Source organism: Pimephales promelas, chromosome 1 (genome assembly GCF_988280905.1).
Source record: "Pimephales promelas chromosome 1, fPimPro1.hap1.1, whole genome shotgun sequence".
Lineage (NCBI taxonomy): Eukaryota > Metazoa > Chordata > Actinopteri > Cypriniformes > Leuciscidae > Pimephales > Pimephales promelas.
The window spans coordinates 51,051,381-51,070,864 of NC_142769.1; the positions used below are offsets into that span (position 1 = coordinate 51,051,381).

A 19,484-nucleotide genomic window follows, 5' to 3' on the forward strand; every position below is an offset into this window, starting at 1 on the left:
GAAGAAAAACAAGAATTTTCACAAAAAGTAATATTTTAATTTTATTTTCAATAATATTCAAACAAAGTTTCATTGCCATATGTAAAAAAGTATGTTACCCTTCTGGGTTTTTGAGTTAACATTTGTAAAAGTTTCTATTTCTATTTATCAGACAAAAAACTTTTATTTTCATATGTCCTTGCATTTATGTGATCTACCAAAGAAACACATATGACTTAAAGGAGTAGTTAACTTTTAAAAAAGTTTTGCAGATAATTTACTCGCCCCCGTGTCATCCAAGATATCCATGTCTTTCTTTCTTCAGTCGAAAAGAAATTAAGGTTTTTGATGAAAACATTCCAGGATTCTCTCCATATAATGGACTTCAATGGGAACCAAACGGTTCAAGGTCCAAAAGACAGTTTCAGTGCAAACTGTTCAAAGGGCTTTAAACGATTCCAGACGATGAAGAAGGGTCTTATCAAGCAAAACGAGCGGTCATTTAAAAAAAAAAAAGTTTAAGTTTTATAAGCTCAAATGGTCGCCTTGCTCTGTTCTGTGATGCACATTTGTGACTCTCCTGTTCGAACTTGTTTATCAAAATGAACAAATCTTTTTTTTCGTGAAATGAACGAATTGACTCATGAAAAAATTTGTTCATTTTGATGAACGAGTTCGAACAGGAGAGTCACGAATTATCTGTGCTTTAAAACTTTATTTGTGTTATTTGTTGTAACATTACAAATAAATGTGAATTGTAACGTTAGTTGTGCTTATAAAACTTTATTATTTTTTTTAAATGAGCGATCGTTTCGCTAGATAAGACCCTTATTCATCGTCTGGTGGTTTAAAGCCCTTTGAACAGTTTGCAAGGAAACTGTCTTTTGGACCTTGAACCGTTTGGTTACCAGTAAAGTGCATTATATGTAGAAAAATCCTGGAATGTTTTCATCAAAAACCTTAATTTCTTCCACTTGGACTTGGATGTGGTTACAAGAGGTAAAACGATATAAATACTGTTCGTTTTCTCACACAAACCGCTCGTTTCGTGTCTTAGGCCATCAATGTGTACTTACATTTACGAGTCAGTAAATCATGTTTAATCTGGACTTCTCTATGCATGCTTTTTGAGGTGGTGACCATAGACCTCCATTATATGACTGACAGACACGAACGGTTTGACCTAAAAATATCAAAATTGAAAATACTGTGGAAACAAAGACACCTACATCTTGGATGCCCTTGAGGTAAGCTAAAACATGTCAACAATTAATTTCAAAGTGAACTATCCGTTTAACATAGACTGATACAGACTGATAGGCATCAATATGCAAAAGGGGAAAGAGTTGGACAAATACACAAATGTAGAGGAAGTAAAATATGAAATAGGAGGTTTTAGAGAAATAAACAAATGATGTGATGATCTGAATGAGGGATGAGAGCAGATATAATAATCACGTAGTGTAAATCTGCAGACAGAAACATCAGACTCAGGACAGAAACACACGACCTCTAAAGTAAGAACATGTTCATTCTTCAAACACAATTACACTTTCAGATGTTAATATTGTCTATTATTGAATCAAGTTATGTTCATGTTTTAATATAAGAAGAATATGAGATGAAGTTTTTTACTGTGTTTTTCCTCAGAAATGGAGCAAACTCAATATTTGATTCTTCTTCTCATTGGTGAGTGTGTTTGTGGTTTATAGTTTGATCAGGTTTGACCCTGTTATGAAAAGCATTAAATCAAACGCTCTCTTTCACAGCTCTCTGCTCCGTATCTGAATGTGTTCAGCGTCAGTATCACTTTATAAACGAGGAGAAGAACTGGACTGAAGCTCAGATATTCTGCAGAGAGAATTACACAGATCTGGCCACCGTTGACAACATGAACGACATGAACGAGCTGAAGAAGAGTGTGAATGATGGAGGTGTTCAGCATGTCTGGATTGGGCTGCAGAAGGCGGGTGTTGATAAATGGCAGTGGTCTTCAGGTGAACCTGCGCTCTATCTGAACTGGGCACCTGGACAACCTAATGCTGGAGATCAGGAGTGTGCTATAATGAAAAATGGAGGTTGGAGTAATGGACAATGGCATGATTTGTCATGTAGTGACAATATCAATTTCATCTGCAATTCATCTAACAACAGTAAGTGCAGCTCCATACAATCACAATAAACATTAATTCATGAGTTCACAGTTGTTGATGACGAGTTAATTAAATTGATTATTTGAGCGTGCTCATGTGTGTTATGATGAGAGATGGACGATGGCATGATTATGTAGTAAAAACTACATCTGCAATTCATCTAGCAACAGTAAGACACAACTTGAAGTCACGTTCTAGAGACAAACCAATATTGGACTGGAAAAAGATTTTAAGTAATTCATGTTGATAACTTTGAGAATCTGATATTAAAGGGCATATTGCAGGTTAGAGGACCCAACGAGTCAATGCATATAAAAACAATATAGGAACTATATTTTCTTTAAAATATACGTATAAAAACGCTACAGAAGCTTCTGCAGTCGTTTTTGTGAGAGAATTTTACTTCCGCGTCTGAAAATGGGCGTGGCGGGCGTGACGCAATGAGCGGGAGAGCCGTTGATTCACACAACAGGAAAACAATGAATCGCATGACATTTCGGACGCTGAGGAAATACTCGTATGACGGATCAAGCCATAAAGTTATGAGCCTGCTATGCTAAAGAGATCAGGGACAGGCCAGGATAATGTCAGACAGAACGGTCAGAGAAAAATTGAGCTGTGATGTGAGGAGAACCAGTGGAGAACAGGACAGGTGCCTTTTAGGTGAGAGACGTGCTTATAGTAGGCTATACACGTTCGCTAACGATATACACTGTGCTCACAATATTGTACATATTATTATGATCCTATAACAGGCCAGCAGACATTAGTATGTTTAGGGTAGATTTATATACTATTAAATGTATACAAACTATACTAAATACTCGGGTAAATTTTTAATACATATTTTTCACCTAGGTTATAACATAAACAGAACATTAACGTTTTGAGTATTTAAACAACCAATTTTGTTTTTCAATTACATGTTCTATTTAGGGCATGACATAAGTTACCTATATAACACTATTTGATGCCATATTGGTAGTATACGACGATCAATATTCTTGCTTCGGCATACCATGTTGAACTCCATCATATGGCCGGGATGCTAATCATTTGATCTGAAGTGAACGCTACACACGACCGCGTTTTCCGAGCCGATGCAGAAGAGAAATCCCGTCTCTTCACCTGCTCAAACCGCACCAGGAACGAAAGATAGGCTATATAGCACCATTTATTTCCATTTATTGTAATGGAAACTTGTGGACTCGATCTTGAAGTCCTGACAGGCTGCAGTTTTTGCAGTCTCCACAAACACAATAATTTACAATGACGATGATAAATTAAAATGCAAAAACTAACGAAAACACACTGACTGACGAGCGCTTTCACTGAACACCAGCCTACTCTACTCTTAGCCGAGGCTGCGGCTCCCTGATATGACGTCAAATGGCGCGATGTTGAAAAAAAAAGCCGTTTTTACTAGCAGTCCAAGAAACGCTCACTTTATCTTCTAAAATAGTGCCCTTATGTTGTTTTAAAACATTTTAAAACGTGCATTAACTTTTCATATGGTATTTTCATACATGGTTATCTATAAATTTCGATTTTTTTTTTACCTGCAATATGCTCTTTAAAGAACATAGGGTTTTTTTTTTTCAGCAAAATGTCCACTGTAAATAATATATCAAACCATTGTTTTGGCTAACATAAATTGTAATGAATATAAATTCCAGAGAATCATGTACAGAGACATAATGGAGAAGTACAGAGTTTGAGAATCATTACAATATTCAGAAATGTTACTTAGTGTTTTATCAGCAAAAACGTCGGATGTAACCCTCGTTCCCTGAGACGTTACGTCGGGATGACGGAGAATGGGGGTTTCGCATAGAAAGCCAATCCTCTTCGAGTATTTAAAAATGAGCCAATGGCATGAAAATGCCTTGGGGCTGCGGAATTTGCATAGCGTATCTCCGCCCCACGCAGTGGGTATAAAAGGAGGAAGCAGACGCAACCGCAGTATGTCTTCGCTGAGGAGCCGAGACTGAACTCAGGCGTCTTCCCAGCGGTACAGCAGAAGTGGCAAGGAGACGTAACGTCTCCCTTCTGTACTCAGGGAACGAGGGTTACATCCGTAACCGAGACGTTCCCTTTCGTAGTCACTCCGAGTTACGTCGGAATGACGGAGAATGGGGGTCCGTGCCATCACGCCATCTTCACAGCGAAAGTCTGGACTCCTAATAACTTAGCTTATAACCAGGAGTTACCTACTTTAACACAGGAATACCATGGTACACTGGGAAACATATCCCGGGAGGAATATGCTACAGTATGCCTACCGTAGGGAGGACTTAAGAATGCACATATGGTCCTTTAGGGAACTTCATATGGGGGGAACACTGGAGTTACCAACCTGAGGGTGGCTAGAAACTTAACTCCAGGAGTGGCAGATGGCTTGCCAAGCGAAGACACGGAAGACTACTGAGGAATATCGCACTTATCCAGTCCGAGGAGTGGAATGGCGAGCAAGCGAAGACACCTAAGCGGGTCCAGTACTGGCGAAAGCGAGTACGCGAGAGGACACCGGCTCTACTCGCAAATTATAGAACCTTGCGAAGGTGTTTGGTGTCGCCCAGCCTGCAGCTCTGCATATGTCTGTTAGCGAGGCGCCATGCGCTAAAGCCCAAGAGGAAGCCACACCAAGGGGGCACGGTCGACCTTGCTGTTGGTAAGCCAAAGCGATGGCGTCCACTATCCAGTAAGACAGCCGTTGCTTTGAGAGAGCCCTTCCTTTCTGGCTCCCCCATAACAGACAAAGAGCTGGTCTGAGGTCCTGAAACACCGCGTTCTGTCAACGTTGGCGCGGAGCGCACGTACCGGACAGATGAGCACCAATTGATGAAGAGGTTCCACTTCAACACGTAGAGGTGTCTCGTAGACGACGCTCTAGCGGAAGTGATGGTTGCCGCCACAGCAGGTGGCAGCGAACTCAAACCTGCCTCGGGACGAGGGACGAGGGTGCCACAGGGTGCCCCGTCTCTGAGAGAGTAGTCTTGCCTCAGAGGAATAGGCCAAGGAGGTGCTGTCGCGAGGAGCATCAGTTCGGAGAACCACGCCTCCCCGAACTGGTCCCAAATCAGCTGGACCGTCTGGGGATGGAGTCGCCATTCGTCGGAGATAGGGCGGACCCGTGACAGCTCGTCGGCTGCCAGGTTCCGGTCTCCTGGAATGTAAACTGCACGGACCTCAGGTGCTTCTGACTCCATAACAGGAAGTGGCGTGCGAGCTGCGACATCCAACGTGAGCGTAGACCACCCTGGTGGTTGATATACGCTATCGTAGCGGTATTGTCCGAACGGACAAGTACGTGTTGACCCCTGAGCAGTGCTCGAAAGTGGTGCAGGGCCAGGCGTACTGCCAGCAGCTCGAGGCAATTGATGTGCCTCCATTTCAGATGGACCGCGCTCTTGCCCTTAACTGTCGAAGACAGCAGTGAGTGCGCGCGCTCGTTTGTGAGCTGCGCGGACATGGCGACCGAGTCTATCTCTTTATTCCGAGAAAAGAGACCCTCTGCACGGGGTAAACTAACCTCTTCTCCCGATTGACCCGAAGGCCCAGACGTCCTAGGTGCTGGAGCACAAGTTCTCTGTGTTCGCAAACTTGCTCTCGAGAGTGTGCTAGGATAAGCCAATCGTCGAGGTAGTTCAGGATGCGAACCCCATGTTCGCGAAGGGGAACAAGGGCTGCCTCGACAATCTTCGTAAAGACGCGAAGAGACAGAGCTAAGCCGAATGGGAGAACCGTGTACTGATATGCCTCTCCCTCGAACGCAACCGAAGAAACGGTCTGTGTCGAGGTAAGATGGAGAGTCTCCATAGGAGACATGAAAGTACACGTCCTTCAGGTCCATCGCTGCAAACCAATCCTGAGGCCAGATGCACTCGAAAATGCGTTTGGCCATGAGCATTTTGACCGGCAGAGCACGGCTCAAAACTCGAAGATCTAGGATCGGCCGTAACCCACCGGTCTTCTTGGGGACAGTCTCGATTGCACCCTTCGCCAGCAGGGCGGCAATCTCCGCTCTCATGATCGGGGCATAGCCACCGACCACCATAAGCGAACTCCCCGGAACTGGGAGATCGTGCGAACTGAGTCGCAAAGCCGAGTCTGATCGTTCGGGTGACCCAACGGGACAGACTGGGGAGCTCTAACCAAGCTCCCAGAACCAATCCAGTGGGATACCCGAGCCACAGACGTCCCCCCGGAGGGGCAGCGGGGCGGAGAGACCAGCAGATGCGGAGGTGCTACCCCCCCGCGGGTGCACAGTCGAGCTCCGTGCCCTGACAGAGGAGACCAGGGAAGGACCAGCGTTCCACGGGGGTCTGCTCTGCCAGGGGCTTGGTGATAGAGGGGGATGGGAGCGGCGTGGTCCAGGGACGACACACACTCCAATCTGCACCCTCAGAGACAGAGGAGAATGAGATTGGCGAGGCACGGGGCCATTGCGCACTTTCACCTTGCTCTGTGTGCTCGGAGATGGAATGCAGCTCTTGAGAAAAGGTTCTCCCCCAGCCCTCCACCGGGGGAAGGAGTGGGCCTGCGACCACTCCCTGAGGAACTGCAAGCCATACCCGAGCTGCCCGTAAGGGGAGCGACGCAGCGGGGCTGCGGGGCTGGTACGGGCAGGGGAGCCTCCCTACGACCACCTCCACGGCACGGCCAGGTGCTGCTGGGACCGGACGGGAGGGGACGGAAGTCGCACAGAACCGCAGAGTCAGATAAGCCACAGTCCGCTTCTGGGCGGCCGAGAACGTTGGGCAGCGTTCTCGACCGCGCCGCCAAAGAGGCTAGCCTTGGATGTGGGAAAGTTGAGGAACTGGTTAACTCAGCCTCACGCACATCGACCAGGTTAAGCCAAAAATGTCTGACCACACGTGTGGACATCACCTGATTTAGGGGGCATGCGGTCACCTTCGTCGCTCGTAGAGCAAGATCGGTGACGGCAGGCAGCTCAAGGATGAGCCCTGAATCAGCCCTACCCTCGTGCATGTCATTGAACACCCCTGAGAATGACAATAGGTGGCAGCCTGCCCCGCAGCTCTATAGGTCCCCGCCACCGGAGTAGACAAGAACCTACAGGCATTGGAGGGGTGCCTAGGCCTGCCACACCGGGTGGAGGCACTGTGGGGACACATAAGTGTTGCCAGAGCACACTCCACAGGGGGGAACCCCAGTGCACCCTAGACTGCGGCCTCCACGAGGGCAGAGAAGGCGGAAGAGGCCGCTGAGTGATCGTGATAAGTCAAAGGAGACTATCACGATCTCACGGCCTCTTCATGCACATCCGGGAAGAAAGGATCTGGGTTCGCCACCCCAAAAACCAATCATCAGCCTTAAGTGCTCGGGATATGGCAGAGTTTTCCACACAAACCCGATATTCGTGGCAGCCCGGGAAGCATAGCTTTGAGCCCTGAATCAAACTCGCTATGCTAGCACATCCGAGGACAGCAGCACAGACGAGCCATCTTCAGATCCAGCTCACCTTGTGATGCGGCGATAAACATGATTTCATCAGCTGGGGGACCGAATGAGAAAGCAGGCCCGCGGACGGCCCCGCCAACTCACTCTGGACCACGTGGGTTGCAACGTGCAAGACGGGGTGTGGACCGAGGAATTTCGTCGGTTTAGTTCCAGACCTGACGTCTTTTTGGTCACCCTGGCCATCAGCCAAAGCATTATCTCACATGGAGAAAATGGTTCGGGTTGTGGATGAGGGACTCTCACTCTACTGAGCTCATTGAGTCTCAACCGTTATACATTGCGATGATCGCGTTCCCACTGAGAGAACGCGACACACCCACGAGCGCTGTCTGAGCGTGATCAAAGCCCAAACACGTCAAACAGCGCTCGTGCCCATCAGCCGATTCTATCAGAATACCGCACTCAGGAATAGATTTGCAGATCGTCTTCAAAAAGACGCGTCTTTAAAAAGACGTGCCGCGTGCACACTCTTTCAGTGAGAGGAGAAACTCCGCGGATGTTGAAGCCACCAGGGAGAGATACACACACTGGCAGACCACTGCTCAGATCGCAGGCAATGTGAAACTCGCTGGGTACCGCCGTCACACCAACACCAGAGAGTTCGCTCGTCTCGAAGAGGTGAGTCACCGTAGTAAACTCAGATTGTGTGGCTTGTGGAGTGAAGAAGTTCTCTTGGCTCCGAAGCGAAAACTTGCGGTTGCGTTCACTTCCTCCTTTTATACCCACAGGGTGGGGCGGAGGTACGCTATGCAAATTCCGCAGCCCCAAGGCATTTTCATGCCATTGGCTCGTTTTTAAATACTCGAAGAGGATTGGCTTTCTATGCGAAACCCCCATTCTCCGTCATTCCGACGTAACTCGGAGTGACTACGAAAGGTTTTTTTAATACATCATCGGCTGTAGAAACAGTGTTTCAATGTCACATGTTTCTGATGCTTGCTGCTCTTATTTAGAGTAAAAACAGTAAAGCAGCGTAAGAATGATGAACAAAATGATTCATGAATGTGTTTCCATGTGTTTTTCTTAAAGTGAGCACAGGACTCGTCTTTGTCAATCAGACGAAGAACTGGACATACGCTCAGAGTTTCTGCAGACAGAATCACATTGAACTGGTCACTGTGAGGAACCAGAATGAGAATCAACAGATTCAGAAGTTCATCAATGATAGTCACATATCGACTGATGTCTGGATCGGTCTGTTCACCGTCAAAGCTCCATTGCAGTGGTCAGATCAGAGTAACTCCTCTTTCAGAAACTGGGGTCCTGGTGAACCTGATAATGTTGGAGGAAATGAAAACTGTACAATGATCAAACAGAACGCTCAGGGTCAATGGGCAGACATCTCTTGCAACCACCAGTTTCCTTTTGTGTGTCATGAAGGTGAGCAGATTCTCACACACACACACACACACACAGTAAAAAACGCAGTGTCAAATTAACACTTTAAGTGTTAATTTTAACACTACTTCGGATCATATATGGTCCCACTCTATCTAGAGTAAAAAGTACACTGTTTGTAGTGTAGAATTTACAGTGTTAATACAGCACCGTACAGTGTAGAAAAATTACACTGTGAGTGTTAAGTTTTACACTTAAAATTTTTACACTCTGTGGTTTTAACACCCCTGGTGTTGATTCAAATCCATTGCATTTTACACTATAAGTGTAATTTATAAAAGTATTCTGTTCAGTGCAAAAACTATTTACACCATTATATAGTGTTACTGTAATGTACAAGCTTAGACATAAATCAAGACTCTTTAGACAGATGTACAAATCCAAAGTTTATTCAACAAATGGCAAAGTGGCCCCTTTAAAACATATGCCATATATGGAAAAAGTCAAATTGTCACATTCATTAGGAGTTTAGCAGAGAAAAAAAAGAGAAAAGGGAAAAAGCATAAAATCACCCAGTTTGCCTATACATTAACAAATATGACAGGTGGATTTGAACAAGATTGCAAAAATCTACTTGTCAACAGTTGTGTAGCATCCATGAATGCAGTCCCTCTTTGTCCCATCAGCGAGCAGGTATAGTAGTATTTGAGTTGATCCCCACCGGCAGCGAGCAGGTATGCTGTGTGGTCGGTTCAATGCAATCAAGGTGTTCTTGTACGCTGGTCTCTGCCAAAGACAAAAAAACAAACAAATCAAAGTCAGCTCTCCAATTGGTGGTCTTTATAGTTTTCCACAATAAAGTCAACTCAAATGGCAATATTTTGAGGCAGACAATAAATAGTGAGAGAAATGTCCAAATTTACCCTTTTGAAGACAACAAGGTGTTGTTCAGCTTGATATGAGCACATCTTTCCATGTCTTTCCAGGGTGGTGGAATCAAATCAAGGAGGAGACAAATTGATGCAAGATTGCTGCCCCATTCTAAATTACAGATGAGAGAAGATGTGACAACTTGAAAAAAAAATGCAACAAAAAATGCATGAACGTGTTTAGATAATCTTATTCTGAAATATAGACTTACCTCATCACTTATCATCTTTCACAGCAGAGTCAATCAGTTCCTTGAAGCTCTTCATGCTTGAAGCATTGCCAGGAACTAAGCTGAGATCTTCTAACCAAAAATCAAAAACAAAAAAAAACAATCAACAGTTACATAGCATAATGATAACCAAATCTCGCTCAGTGCTAGGCAGAGTAGTGCCATTCACACCAGCCTTTAACATTCGTCTTGGGTGACGCACAAGTAAACAACTCAAAGTACAGGTGTAAACGCAACCCCCCCCCCCCCCCCTCCCCAATTTTAAATTAAATTTAAATTTAATTTAAATTTCAAAGATGAACAAAAGTCTTTCCAGGTTTGGAATGACATGAGGGTTTGAAAAGACAATTTTACACTTTTGGGTCAACTAACCCTTTAACTTTTTGCAGTTTAATATCTTGAATTTACACAATTCATGAAGACACACCAATCACCATGCCATTAAAGGGATAGTTCACTTTGAAATTAATTTTTGATATGTTTTATCTTATCTTAAGGGCATCCAAGATGTAGGTGTCTTTGTTTCCACAGTATTTTCAATTTTGATATTTTTAGGTCAAACCGTTCGTGTCTGTCAGTCATATAATGGAGGTCTATGGTCACCACCTCAAAGAGCATGCACAGAGAAGTCCAAATTAAACATGATTTAATGACTCGTAAATGTAAGTACACACTGATGGCCTAAGACACGAAATGAGCGGTTTGTGTGAGAAAACGAACAGTATTTATATCGTTTTTACCTCTTGTAATCACAGTCACGTCCAAGTACACTGAGGGCGCGGGCGCTTCGGTCTGCTGCACAAGCGCCGGAAAGCCCCGGAAGTGTGCAATGTGTACGTACATTTACGAGTCATTAAATCGTGTTTAATTTGGACTTCTCTGTGCATGTTCTTTGAGGTGGTGACCACAGACATCCATGATATGACTGACAGACAAGAACGGTTTGACCTAAAAATATCAAAATTGAAACTACTGTGGAAACAAAGACACCTACACCTACCTAGATGCCCCTCGAGGTAAGCTAAAACATATCAAAAATGTATTTCAAAGTGAACTATCCCTTTAATGACAATCAAGACACAATCACCAACAACACATGTAAATTCCAGTTCTGAAAAAAGGCATTGTATGGTTGCCCACATAGGTTTAGATTTTTCATGTTCATTCGTCATGTACTAAAATTTCTACAGCACATAGAATTAAAAATATAATGACACTCACAATAATGGATTAATCTTCAGCATTCTATTTCTTTCTTCATTTCTCTTTGCATTCTCATGAGAGGAGCTTCCTTCACTTGACACTGCAGGGGTCTGGGCAAAATCTATTGAAAAAGGATTTGAACAAATATTTATCAGTTGAGGCCAAAATTTAGTAATGCAATACAATTTAAATAAGAGATGTAAATATAGTAAAAAAAATAATTGAGATTACCATTAATTTTGATTAAGCTGAGAGCTGACTATAAAGCATGGGCGTCAAATTGTAAAATTATTTCTATTCACATCCTTCATTTTAGAATTAATTAAATGAATGTTACAAGTTAGTATCCACAAAACATTGTGCAATGTTCACATATAGGCCTGCCTGAAACAGTTTAAAATACATTTCATCTGATTAAATACATTTAAATAATTTAAATGAGTAGTGGCACCTTAAATTGAACTTGGTTAACTATATTCGATATTAAGACACATTTAGAATTGTTTTACCCATAACTTATTAATGTTATTTATTAACTTATTAATGTTATTTATTATGTTAACAGAAAATACAGATTCATATTAATAAAATACAGACAGACAGATAAATAGTTAGTACATAATTTATAATAACACGCAGTATGAATTGATAAAGAAGACTGATTAACGTTATAAGCTAAAGTATACTGTATGCTCTGCCAGTGCTCACGTAGCTAAGTTAAATAACGTTACCTATAAACTGAACTGGAAGACAGACGGATTTATAGATTAGCTTCAACTCAATTTCACGTTTGAACTTAACTGCCATAAAAAAAGAACTTGACGCAAATATGACGACATGATATTCAGTGTTAAGAACAAGCAAAGTTCTATCGTTACATACTTAAACACCCTATTAATAATGCGCATGTGTCGCGAAAACGGAATTGTTAACGTTTTAATGTATACACACAAAACAAATCTAAAATTACCATTTGAAGAATTCTCTCAAAAAGCCCAAATGGTGCCGCTTCAGACCTCCTCGTCAGCTTCAGCGCCAGGCTCGTCTTTAACCCAGGCCTTGGCGCGACTGGAGGCGGGAACGCAACTTTCATGATGTCTGTCAACAAACCAAAATGAAATAAGCCGAATATATATACACAAAACAAATTGTAAGCACATTCCAACTAATTTATTTAACAAATTTTATCGGCATGAGAAACGTTTCTTCTTTTTCTTCTGTAACTTAGGTACATCTCTGCATCTCATGAACTTGACGAGCTTCCTTAACCCATACAAAAACGCGCAGTTGATCATTTCTAAATGTGTTCACCACTATAGTTTACTAAAAATGTAAACAAATGCATGTAAGTTACTATTTAATATTAAGAAAGAGAAAGGCAATTCAACCTACCGTCTCGCTCCTCGCATGAAGATAAAATGGCGCTGTCGTCTTGTGAGGCAGAAGCATCGAGGGGCGGAGTCAATACAATTCGGCGCGTCTTTTTACACTTTCAGTGTAAAAATAAAATTACACTATGTGGCGCCCTGTAGGCTACACTGAAGGGGAGTACCCTTTAACACTGTAGATTGTTAATTTAACACTTTAGGAATAGATAACTTTTAACACTGGAATTTTTACACTGGCGATTTTACTGTGCACACACTCGATTCATCACCTCCAGATATCTTAAAGTTCACGCTACATGTCTGACATGACAGATTCCTCCACAGTGTGTGTTCTGCATGTTGTTTTTGATCAGTCTCTCTCTAGTGTTTGCTTGTGGTGTGTTTTGTGTCCAGATAAACTGATTCTGATCAATGAGACTCTGACGTGGACTGAAGCTCTGAGATACTGCAGACAGAATTATACGGATCTGGTCTCGGTTCATTCAGTCCAGATGCAGGAGGAGGTGATGAATGTGGTTAAACGTGCGTCTACTGAGGCGGTGTGGTTGGGTTTACGTCACTCCTGCACTGTGGGCATCTGGTTCTGGGTGAGCGGAGAGACCGTGTGCTATCAGAACTGGGCTCCAGGGAACGGCAAAGACGAGGACTGTGAGAGTACAGTGAGATCTGGAGCAGTTCAGTCTGGAGGAGATCAGCGCTGGATCAGCCGTCCTGAACACAATAAACTCAACTTCATCTGCAGCAGATATGAAGACTGAAGGAGATGTGTGTGTTCTTACATTACTGGCAAATCTTTTCTTTTATAACTGGCAATTTTTTTTTAACTGGCAAACACTTCTTGTACTCTTTTTATCAATTTACAATGATAATTTCTGTAACTGAAGATTATCGTGCAAGTCTTTAATATAAACGATTGCACACTATGTTTTAAAGACTCGATGAAATTGAAATACATTTTAAAATGTGGATATTAATTTGCATTAATATGTTTAAATATTGAATATAACTCAATATTATATTTTTGACACAGTTGATTTCATGGGATTTTGGTGGTTTGGCTTTCTTCTATTCACTGCTGTGTTTTGGACTAAACATATAATTAAAAATGTACTTGTTTAAAAAGTGATTGTGAGCATCGATGTTTGTCTCAATGAAATGAAATAGTTTATTATTTAAAGAAAAAGTGGACGTTGAGTTTAAAAATATTTTGCGAACTGTATTTGATGTTAAAACTAATTCAAAGGACAAACACACACAGCTTACTAATATAAAGACGTATACAGTACATCACAACATGCATTTGTGATATGGCACATGTACTCTACCAATTTGGAAGTGGAAAAAAATGTTGTTTTTTTTCTGTAGTTTCATGACTGACTTAAATAATTACAAAAATTGTGCATTAATGAATATGAAAAAAAACTGCTGTTGTGAAAGATCACTGTAAAATAACATAAAGAGACATCTTTGTGAAATTTTCTAAAAAATGCTACGACATCTTTTGATTAAAAATTGAAACACACTTAGACATCAACACTCATCATACAAACCTCAACAATGGTGACTATAAAGAAAAAGACTGGTGTGTGTGAGATGCGGCGCCGTTGTTCTGGGGCTTTCGTCACATTATCCAAGATGCTGCACACTGGTGGTGGTTCAAAAAAGGAAATAAATATCATGGTTTTCCATATATCATAGTATGAGAAGCTTAAACATCTACTGTATGAATTCATCAAAACTTTTTGTTTATTTAGCACTTTTTGTTATTCATAAGCCATTTTCATTTATAAGAGATAAAAGAAAGTTAAATTCAACAAGGAAAAGAAAAAAAGGAAAACATAAAGGAGATTTAAGCCAATGATTTTTTTTTTTTGAATTAGAACTTATACTAAGTAATACTAAGTAATATAAATTTAAGGATAAAACTGTGGGTCACATTAAAAGGGTTAAAAACACAACAACATAAATCAAACCAAAATGCTATAACCTTATACAATTACCAAATAAAATATAGCTGCAAGCAGCCATTACTGGGGCCAAGCGCAAAGACAACAAACCAAGCCAAAATGCCTGGGAGTGTCAGACCAACTGCAACAATGAGCAATTACAGACATTTTAATATGATTTTAGGCAAAATTGGTGAAAAATCATATACAGTCACTTATAATATGATTCAATGGTTGTGTCACTTTTTACCAATAGGTGGCACAGTTACGAAATTGATGTGATCTGGTCAAAGTGCATTTTAATGCACTTTTTAATGCTTCATATATTACGTTTAATGTCTTCTCAACATTTTAATGACTTTCAATGTTCATGTCAATTCACAATCTAAAATAAAATAAACTTCTCAATTTCACATTCATGTTTACTGACTCTGTAGTTTTATATTTCACACTATTCATCAAAAAAGAAATACAAAAACCACAGTAATATACCTCAATTATTTCTCTTAAATGATAAACCATTTACATTCACAATATTTTACCAGTAGCACATTAATACGATGTTTCAAATCACTCTCAGAACTGTTAAGATTTAAATATAACTTTAAATATTATTTAACACATTAACCATTATCAATCGATATTCCAAACACATAGAGTATGTTAAACAATACCTTAAAGCTTATAAAATACCTTCATGTGCTTTTGTATGAGGAAAAAATTATATTTCTAACTGACACGCTCACAAACGTTACATGTGCGTCGTGCCACTAATCGGTCGAGCTTTTCTCTTTAGCTTACAGTTTCTCAAAAACAACCTCTGACGAACATCACTTCTCTAAAACAATTCACTTATACTCTAAATGCATTTCAGAATGGCTGAATTCAACTTTAAAGTGTTTTTATACATAAACTCACATGTAACACACAGGAGAGAAATAAGGGGACAAGTTCAAGCTCTCTGGAGTAAAAACTCACGACCCGCACAGCTTAACACCCATCGCTCGACTCTGCCCCTATCGGTCAGGAGTAGCATCGCACACTTCTCTATTTAAAAGAAATCACATTAAAATAAAACCCTTCTAAATGTGTCTTTCTACAAAACACCACAACAACATATTCAAAATTAAAAAAAAACAAAACAATTTTGAATGTACTTAAAAGTACAATTACAACACTTTTGTGATCTTCACAGACACTAAGAGTCAAATTAATAAAAAGAGAAGTATTTATTCTTGCAAGAATGGGTTAAGTCTAGCACATAGAAGTTACGCTGTCCTTCATACTGCCGTTCTACTTAAAGACACAAACTGGTACTGAAATAGATTGGCCAAAACTGGCCGTCCATAAGGTCAGTTGTCCAGTCCCATATCATATGTTCTTGAAACATTAAGCACAAGCACGTACACACATATTTTACACATTGAATAGGTTCTCTCTCTCTCTCTCTCTCTCTCTCTCTCTCTCTCTCTCTCTCTCTCTCTCTCTCTCTCTTGATATCTGTTAGGGATCAATGACTATTAAAATTTCCATAATACCCTCTAACGAGCAGAATTTCTTAAACAATACCACAAAATGTGCAAGTTGCTAGTCAAGCATCGCTTATTCTCATTAACTCCAATTCTGCTGTGTTATTTTAACACTTTATAGTGTGGACAAATATTAACACTGAGCATTATTAATGAAACAGGTGGTTTTGCTCTACAACATCCCAACCTTAAAGGGGGGGTTGATTGCGATTTCACTTTTTTAATTTTAAATAGTGTGTAATGTTGCTGTTGGTGCATGAACAGTATCTGCAAATTTGCAGCGCTGAAAGTTCAGTGTAAGCAGAGATATCGTCTTTTAAAATCAGGAAGTATAATTGCCGGCAAAAATGACTCGATTGGGACTACAGCTGGGTTATGGTACGTCACTAACCCACACATTTGCATCAACCCTCCCTCCGGAATATGAAAAAAAGGGCATGCGCATATTTCTGCGGCTCGTCGAGTGTGTTGTTCACCAGCTGTCAGGTCTTCTGTGTTCGTGCTTCCCACGGACGCTGTACTTCGTCAACAATGGATACAATTTATGTTTGATTAAGTTCCTGAAAATGACGATGGTAATCTAGCTCTCTGTGCTGCGCATTTACGGAAGACAGCTTCCAGAATCTCCACGAATTCAACACCGGATTCAACAAGAAACTGTTACTAAAACATGAAGCAGTTCCAACTTTAAAACCAGAGGCAGCAGTTGTTGGGCCACAACCTGTAAGTAGGCTAAGACTTCATCATTTTAAATGTATTTGCATGTATAATTCCAGATGTAGCCTTGTGTTTTATTTTTTTCAAATGCCAGTGGCATTATAGCCACTATAGGCTACTAGTTATGCTATTTTGTGTCTACGACAAACGCGTACAAACATTATGGACCTGAATTTTGTATAAGTACTAATGTTTTAAACATATTTTTCATGTATATATGCTTTATGATGTTATTCTCGATTTGATCAAGAACGTAAACTAATGCCAACGGTGTTTGTGTTTAACATAGTAGCCAGTCAGTTGCTATTGTTGCCAGTCAGATGCTATTGTGTAAAACAAATGTGTATAAATTTTTAAAAATGTAGCAAATTATCATTCAGAAACGTTTAGTAAGAGCCGTGTGTGGTGAGGTTTTGTTTGACTCTCTTCATCGCGGCTTTCTGGGTCTGATTCTGGCTCAAACTGACACTGCAGTATCGACACCATTATTTACATCTGGACCGGAGCTCATGACGTGCACATTTCGCTCGTAAAGGTAATGGGCGTTAACCTTCCAGACAACATGAGCGACAGTTTAGCCAATTACAACACACCGGGCCAAACTAACCAATCTGAGCCCACTGCCTGTTTCTGAGGGAGTGTTTTCATAGAATCAGGAAGTCACCCGCTCGTTCGAGGACAGAGGAGAGCGCGGCTGACAATAAAGGTGAATTTCATGAAAAATATGAAAAACCACGAATACATAAAAAAAAGAAAAACCACGAATACATGTTATATTGCACCCCATAAACACAATCATGCAAAGAAAAAAAGCAGCCCCCCCCCCCCTTAATTGGGTAATTTCTTTAAAAAAATATAAAAAAATGTTGATTCAGTTTTTGTTTGTTATTTTGTTATACTCCTGGACCCTAGACCTGGGACGTAACAACATATTTATCTTTGCAAATGAATAAGACTGGAAGAAATATAACTGGAACAATAACACTCGCTGTTTCTCCTGATTCACGTCAGATATGTAAATATTGTCCATCCAACGTCTAAATGTGGACATAAACAAATGAGTGATGAGGATGTGTTTACATGTTAATGTGTTTATAAATGAACAAAAACCCAGTAAACAGCAGTAATATTTAAATTTTATTTTCAATAATATTCAAACAAAGTTTCATTGCCATATGTGAACAAGTATGTAACCCTTCTGGGTTTTCGAGTTAACATATATTTGTGAAAGTTTGTTTCATTTTCTATTTATCAGACAAAAAAACTTTTATTTTCATATTTCCTTGATTTCTTGCAGCTTATGTGATCTACCAAAGAAACACATTAATAGGACTTAACTGTCTACAAGCTTCTAGAATTAAATATCAGTTGTGGGTTTAATTCATATTTATGGTACTATGTTATATGTTTAATATAAGGAGATAACGTCTCAGTTACTCACATAACCTTATTTCCCTTATATAACAGGAACAAGTATTGCCTCACTAGACGCTATGGGGAAAGCTAATTTTCTACGAATTTTGAAGCCTATAATTCAAAAGTGCAGTGCCATTACACAACCTTAACAGGGAGGCGATCTGAGCGTGCTCATTGGCTGCTCAGTGGGAGCTGCATGGACCCATGGCGAGCGAGCAAATCTCGGCACATCCAGCCGAGTGAGTGCAGAGCCCGCTGAAAGGGCCGGGGTTTCTGCCTGTAAAAGCATATAGCCATTAGGAATCAGGTTTAATTCAAATGAAGCAATAAATGCCAGTCATGAAGGGATATAGCACGACAGTCGACGCAAAACTCATTCATGTTCTCCCAGGGAATCAAGGTTACATGTGTAACCGAAACGTTTACTCGTATTGCGGCGCTTGACACTATGGGGAACCAATCCAATCACATCCTGCTTATGAGCAGAACATGTTGTGTGGCCCTAACCTGGAACGCTCCATTGAGGGTCCCTATGCGGTAGAAGGAGGGGGTTGGATTGAGGTCAGAGCCTCTGGAAGGGCAATAGTGGGTTGATCTAGCCCCGAGGTCAACTCCAGCGAGATAGAGAGGATTTGTGCCTGCAGCGCAGCGACCTCCAAATGGTCATATCTGGAGAAGGTGAGCGGCGAGGACCAGCTGGCCGCCACACAGATGTCACCAATAGACACGCCACTGGACCACCGAAGAATAACCTCTGGTGGAGTGAGCTCTGACTCCGACGGGGTATTGAAGGCCCACCGAAGAATAAGCCAACGCAATAGTGTCCACTATCCAGAGTATCTGCTTCATAACTGGAAGCCCTTTGGTGCGGCCAACGTAGCATACAAAGAGCTGCTCTAACTCCCTAAAATCAGCAGAGCGCTGAATGTATACTGTTAAAGCCTACAGTATAAAACCAGGGCAGAGTAAGTGAGGTTGATGCTCATCTTCCGAATTGGGAAGAACGGACAGCATAATCCCTTTTCCTCTGAAATGAGTGGAGAGCACTTTGGGCACGTAGCCATGCCTCGGCTTGAGGACGACCTTACAGTCATTAGGTGAATGGTAAATAGACTGCACTTCTATAGGGCTTTAAACAGACCAATGGCCACCAAAGTGCTTTACATATTTTT

General features: G+C 41.3%; 1 protein-coding gene and 2 long non-coding RNA genes across 4 annotated transcripts; 1 reads left to right on the top strand and 2 right to left on the bottom strand.

Annotated features, from left to right (window-relative positions):
- Positions 1-1,041: 1,041 nt before the first annotated feature.
- Positions 1,042-14,258, top strand: LOC120461222 (C-type mannose receptor 2). Its single transcript, XM_089131601.1, has 5 exons — positions 1,042-1,496; positions 1,630-1,668; positions 1,749-2,132; positions 8,646-8,996; positions 13,098-14,258. The coding sequence occupies exons 2-5, from the start codon at positions 1,632-1,634 to the stop codon at positions 13,460-13,462; spliced, it is 1,137 nt and encodes a 378-aa protein (XP_088987727.1). The 5' UTR covers positions 1,042-1,496; positions 1,630-1,631; the 3' UTR covers positions 13,463-14,258.
- Positions 8,801-15,646, bottom strand: LOC148998542 (uncharacterized). Its single transcript, XR_016168606.1, has 3 exons — positions 15,569-15,646; positions 14,255-14,349; positions 8,801-8,888 (listed from the first exon to the last, which is right to left on the bottom strand). It is a non-coding gene; the product is annotated as an uncharacterized LOC148998542 (long non-coding RNA).
- Positions 9,388-12,950, bottom strand: LOC120479593 (uncharacterized). Of its 2 annotated transcripts, none has more exons than XR_016168605.1 (5): positions 12,287-12,950; positions 11,335-11,437; positions 10,096-10,182; positions 9,878-9,995; positions 9,388-9,740 (listed from the first exon to the last, which is right to left on the bottom strand). It is a non-coding gene; the product is annotated as an uncharacterized LOC120479593 (long non-coding RNA). The 2 variants fall into 2 exon arrangements; XR_016168604.1 differs by having other exon boundaries at positions 10,096-10,185.
- Positions 15,647-19,484: the final 3,838 nt, after the last annotated feature.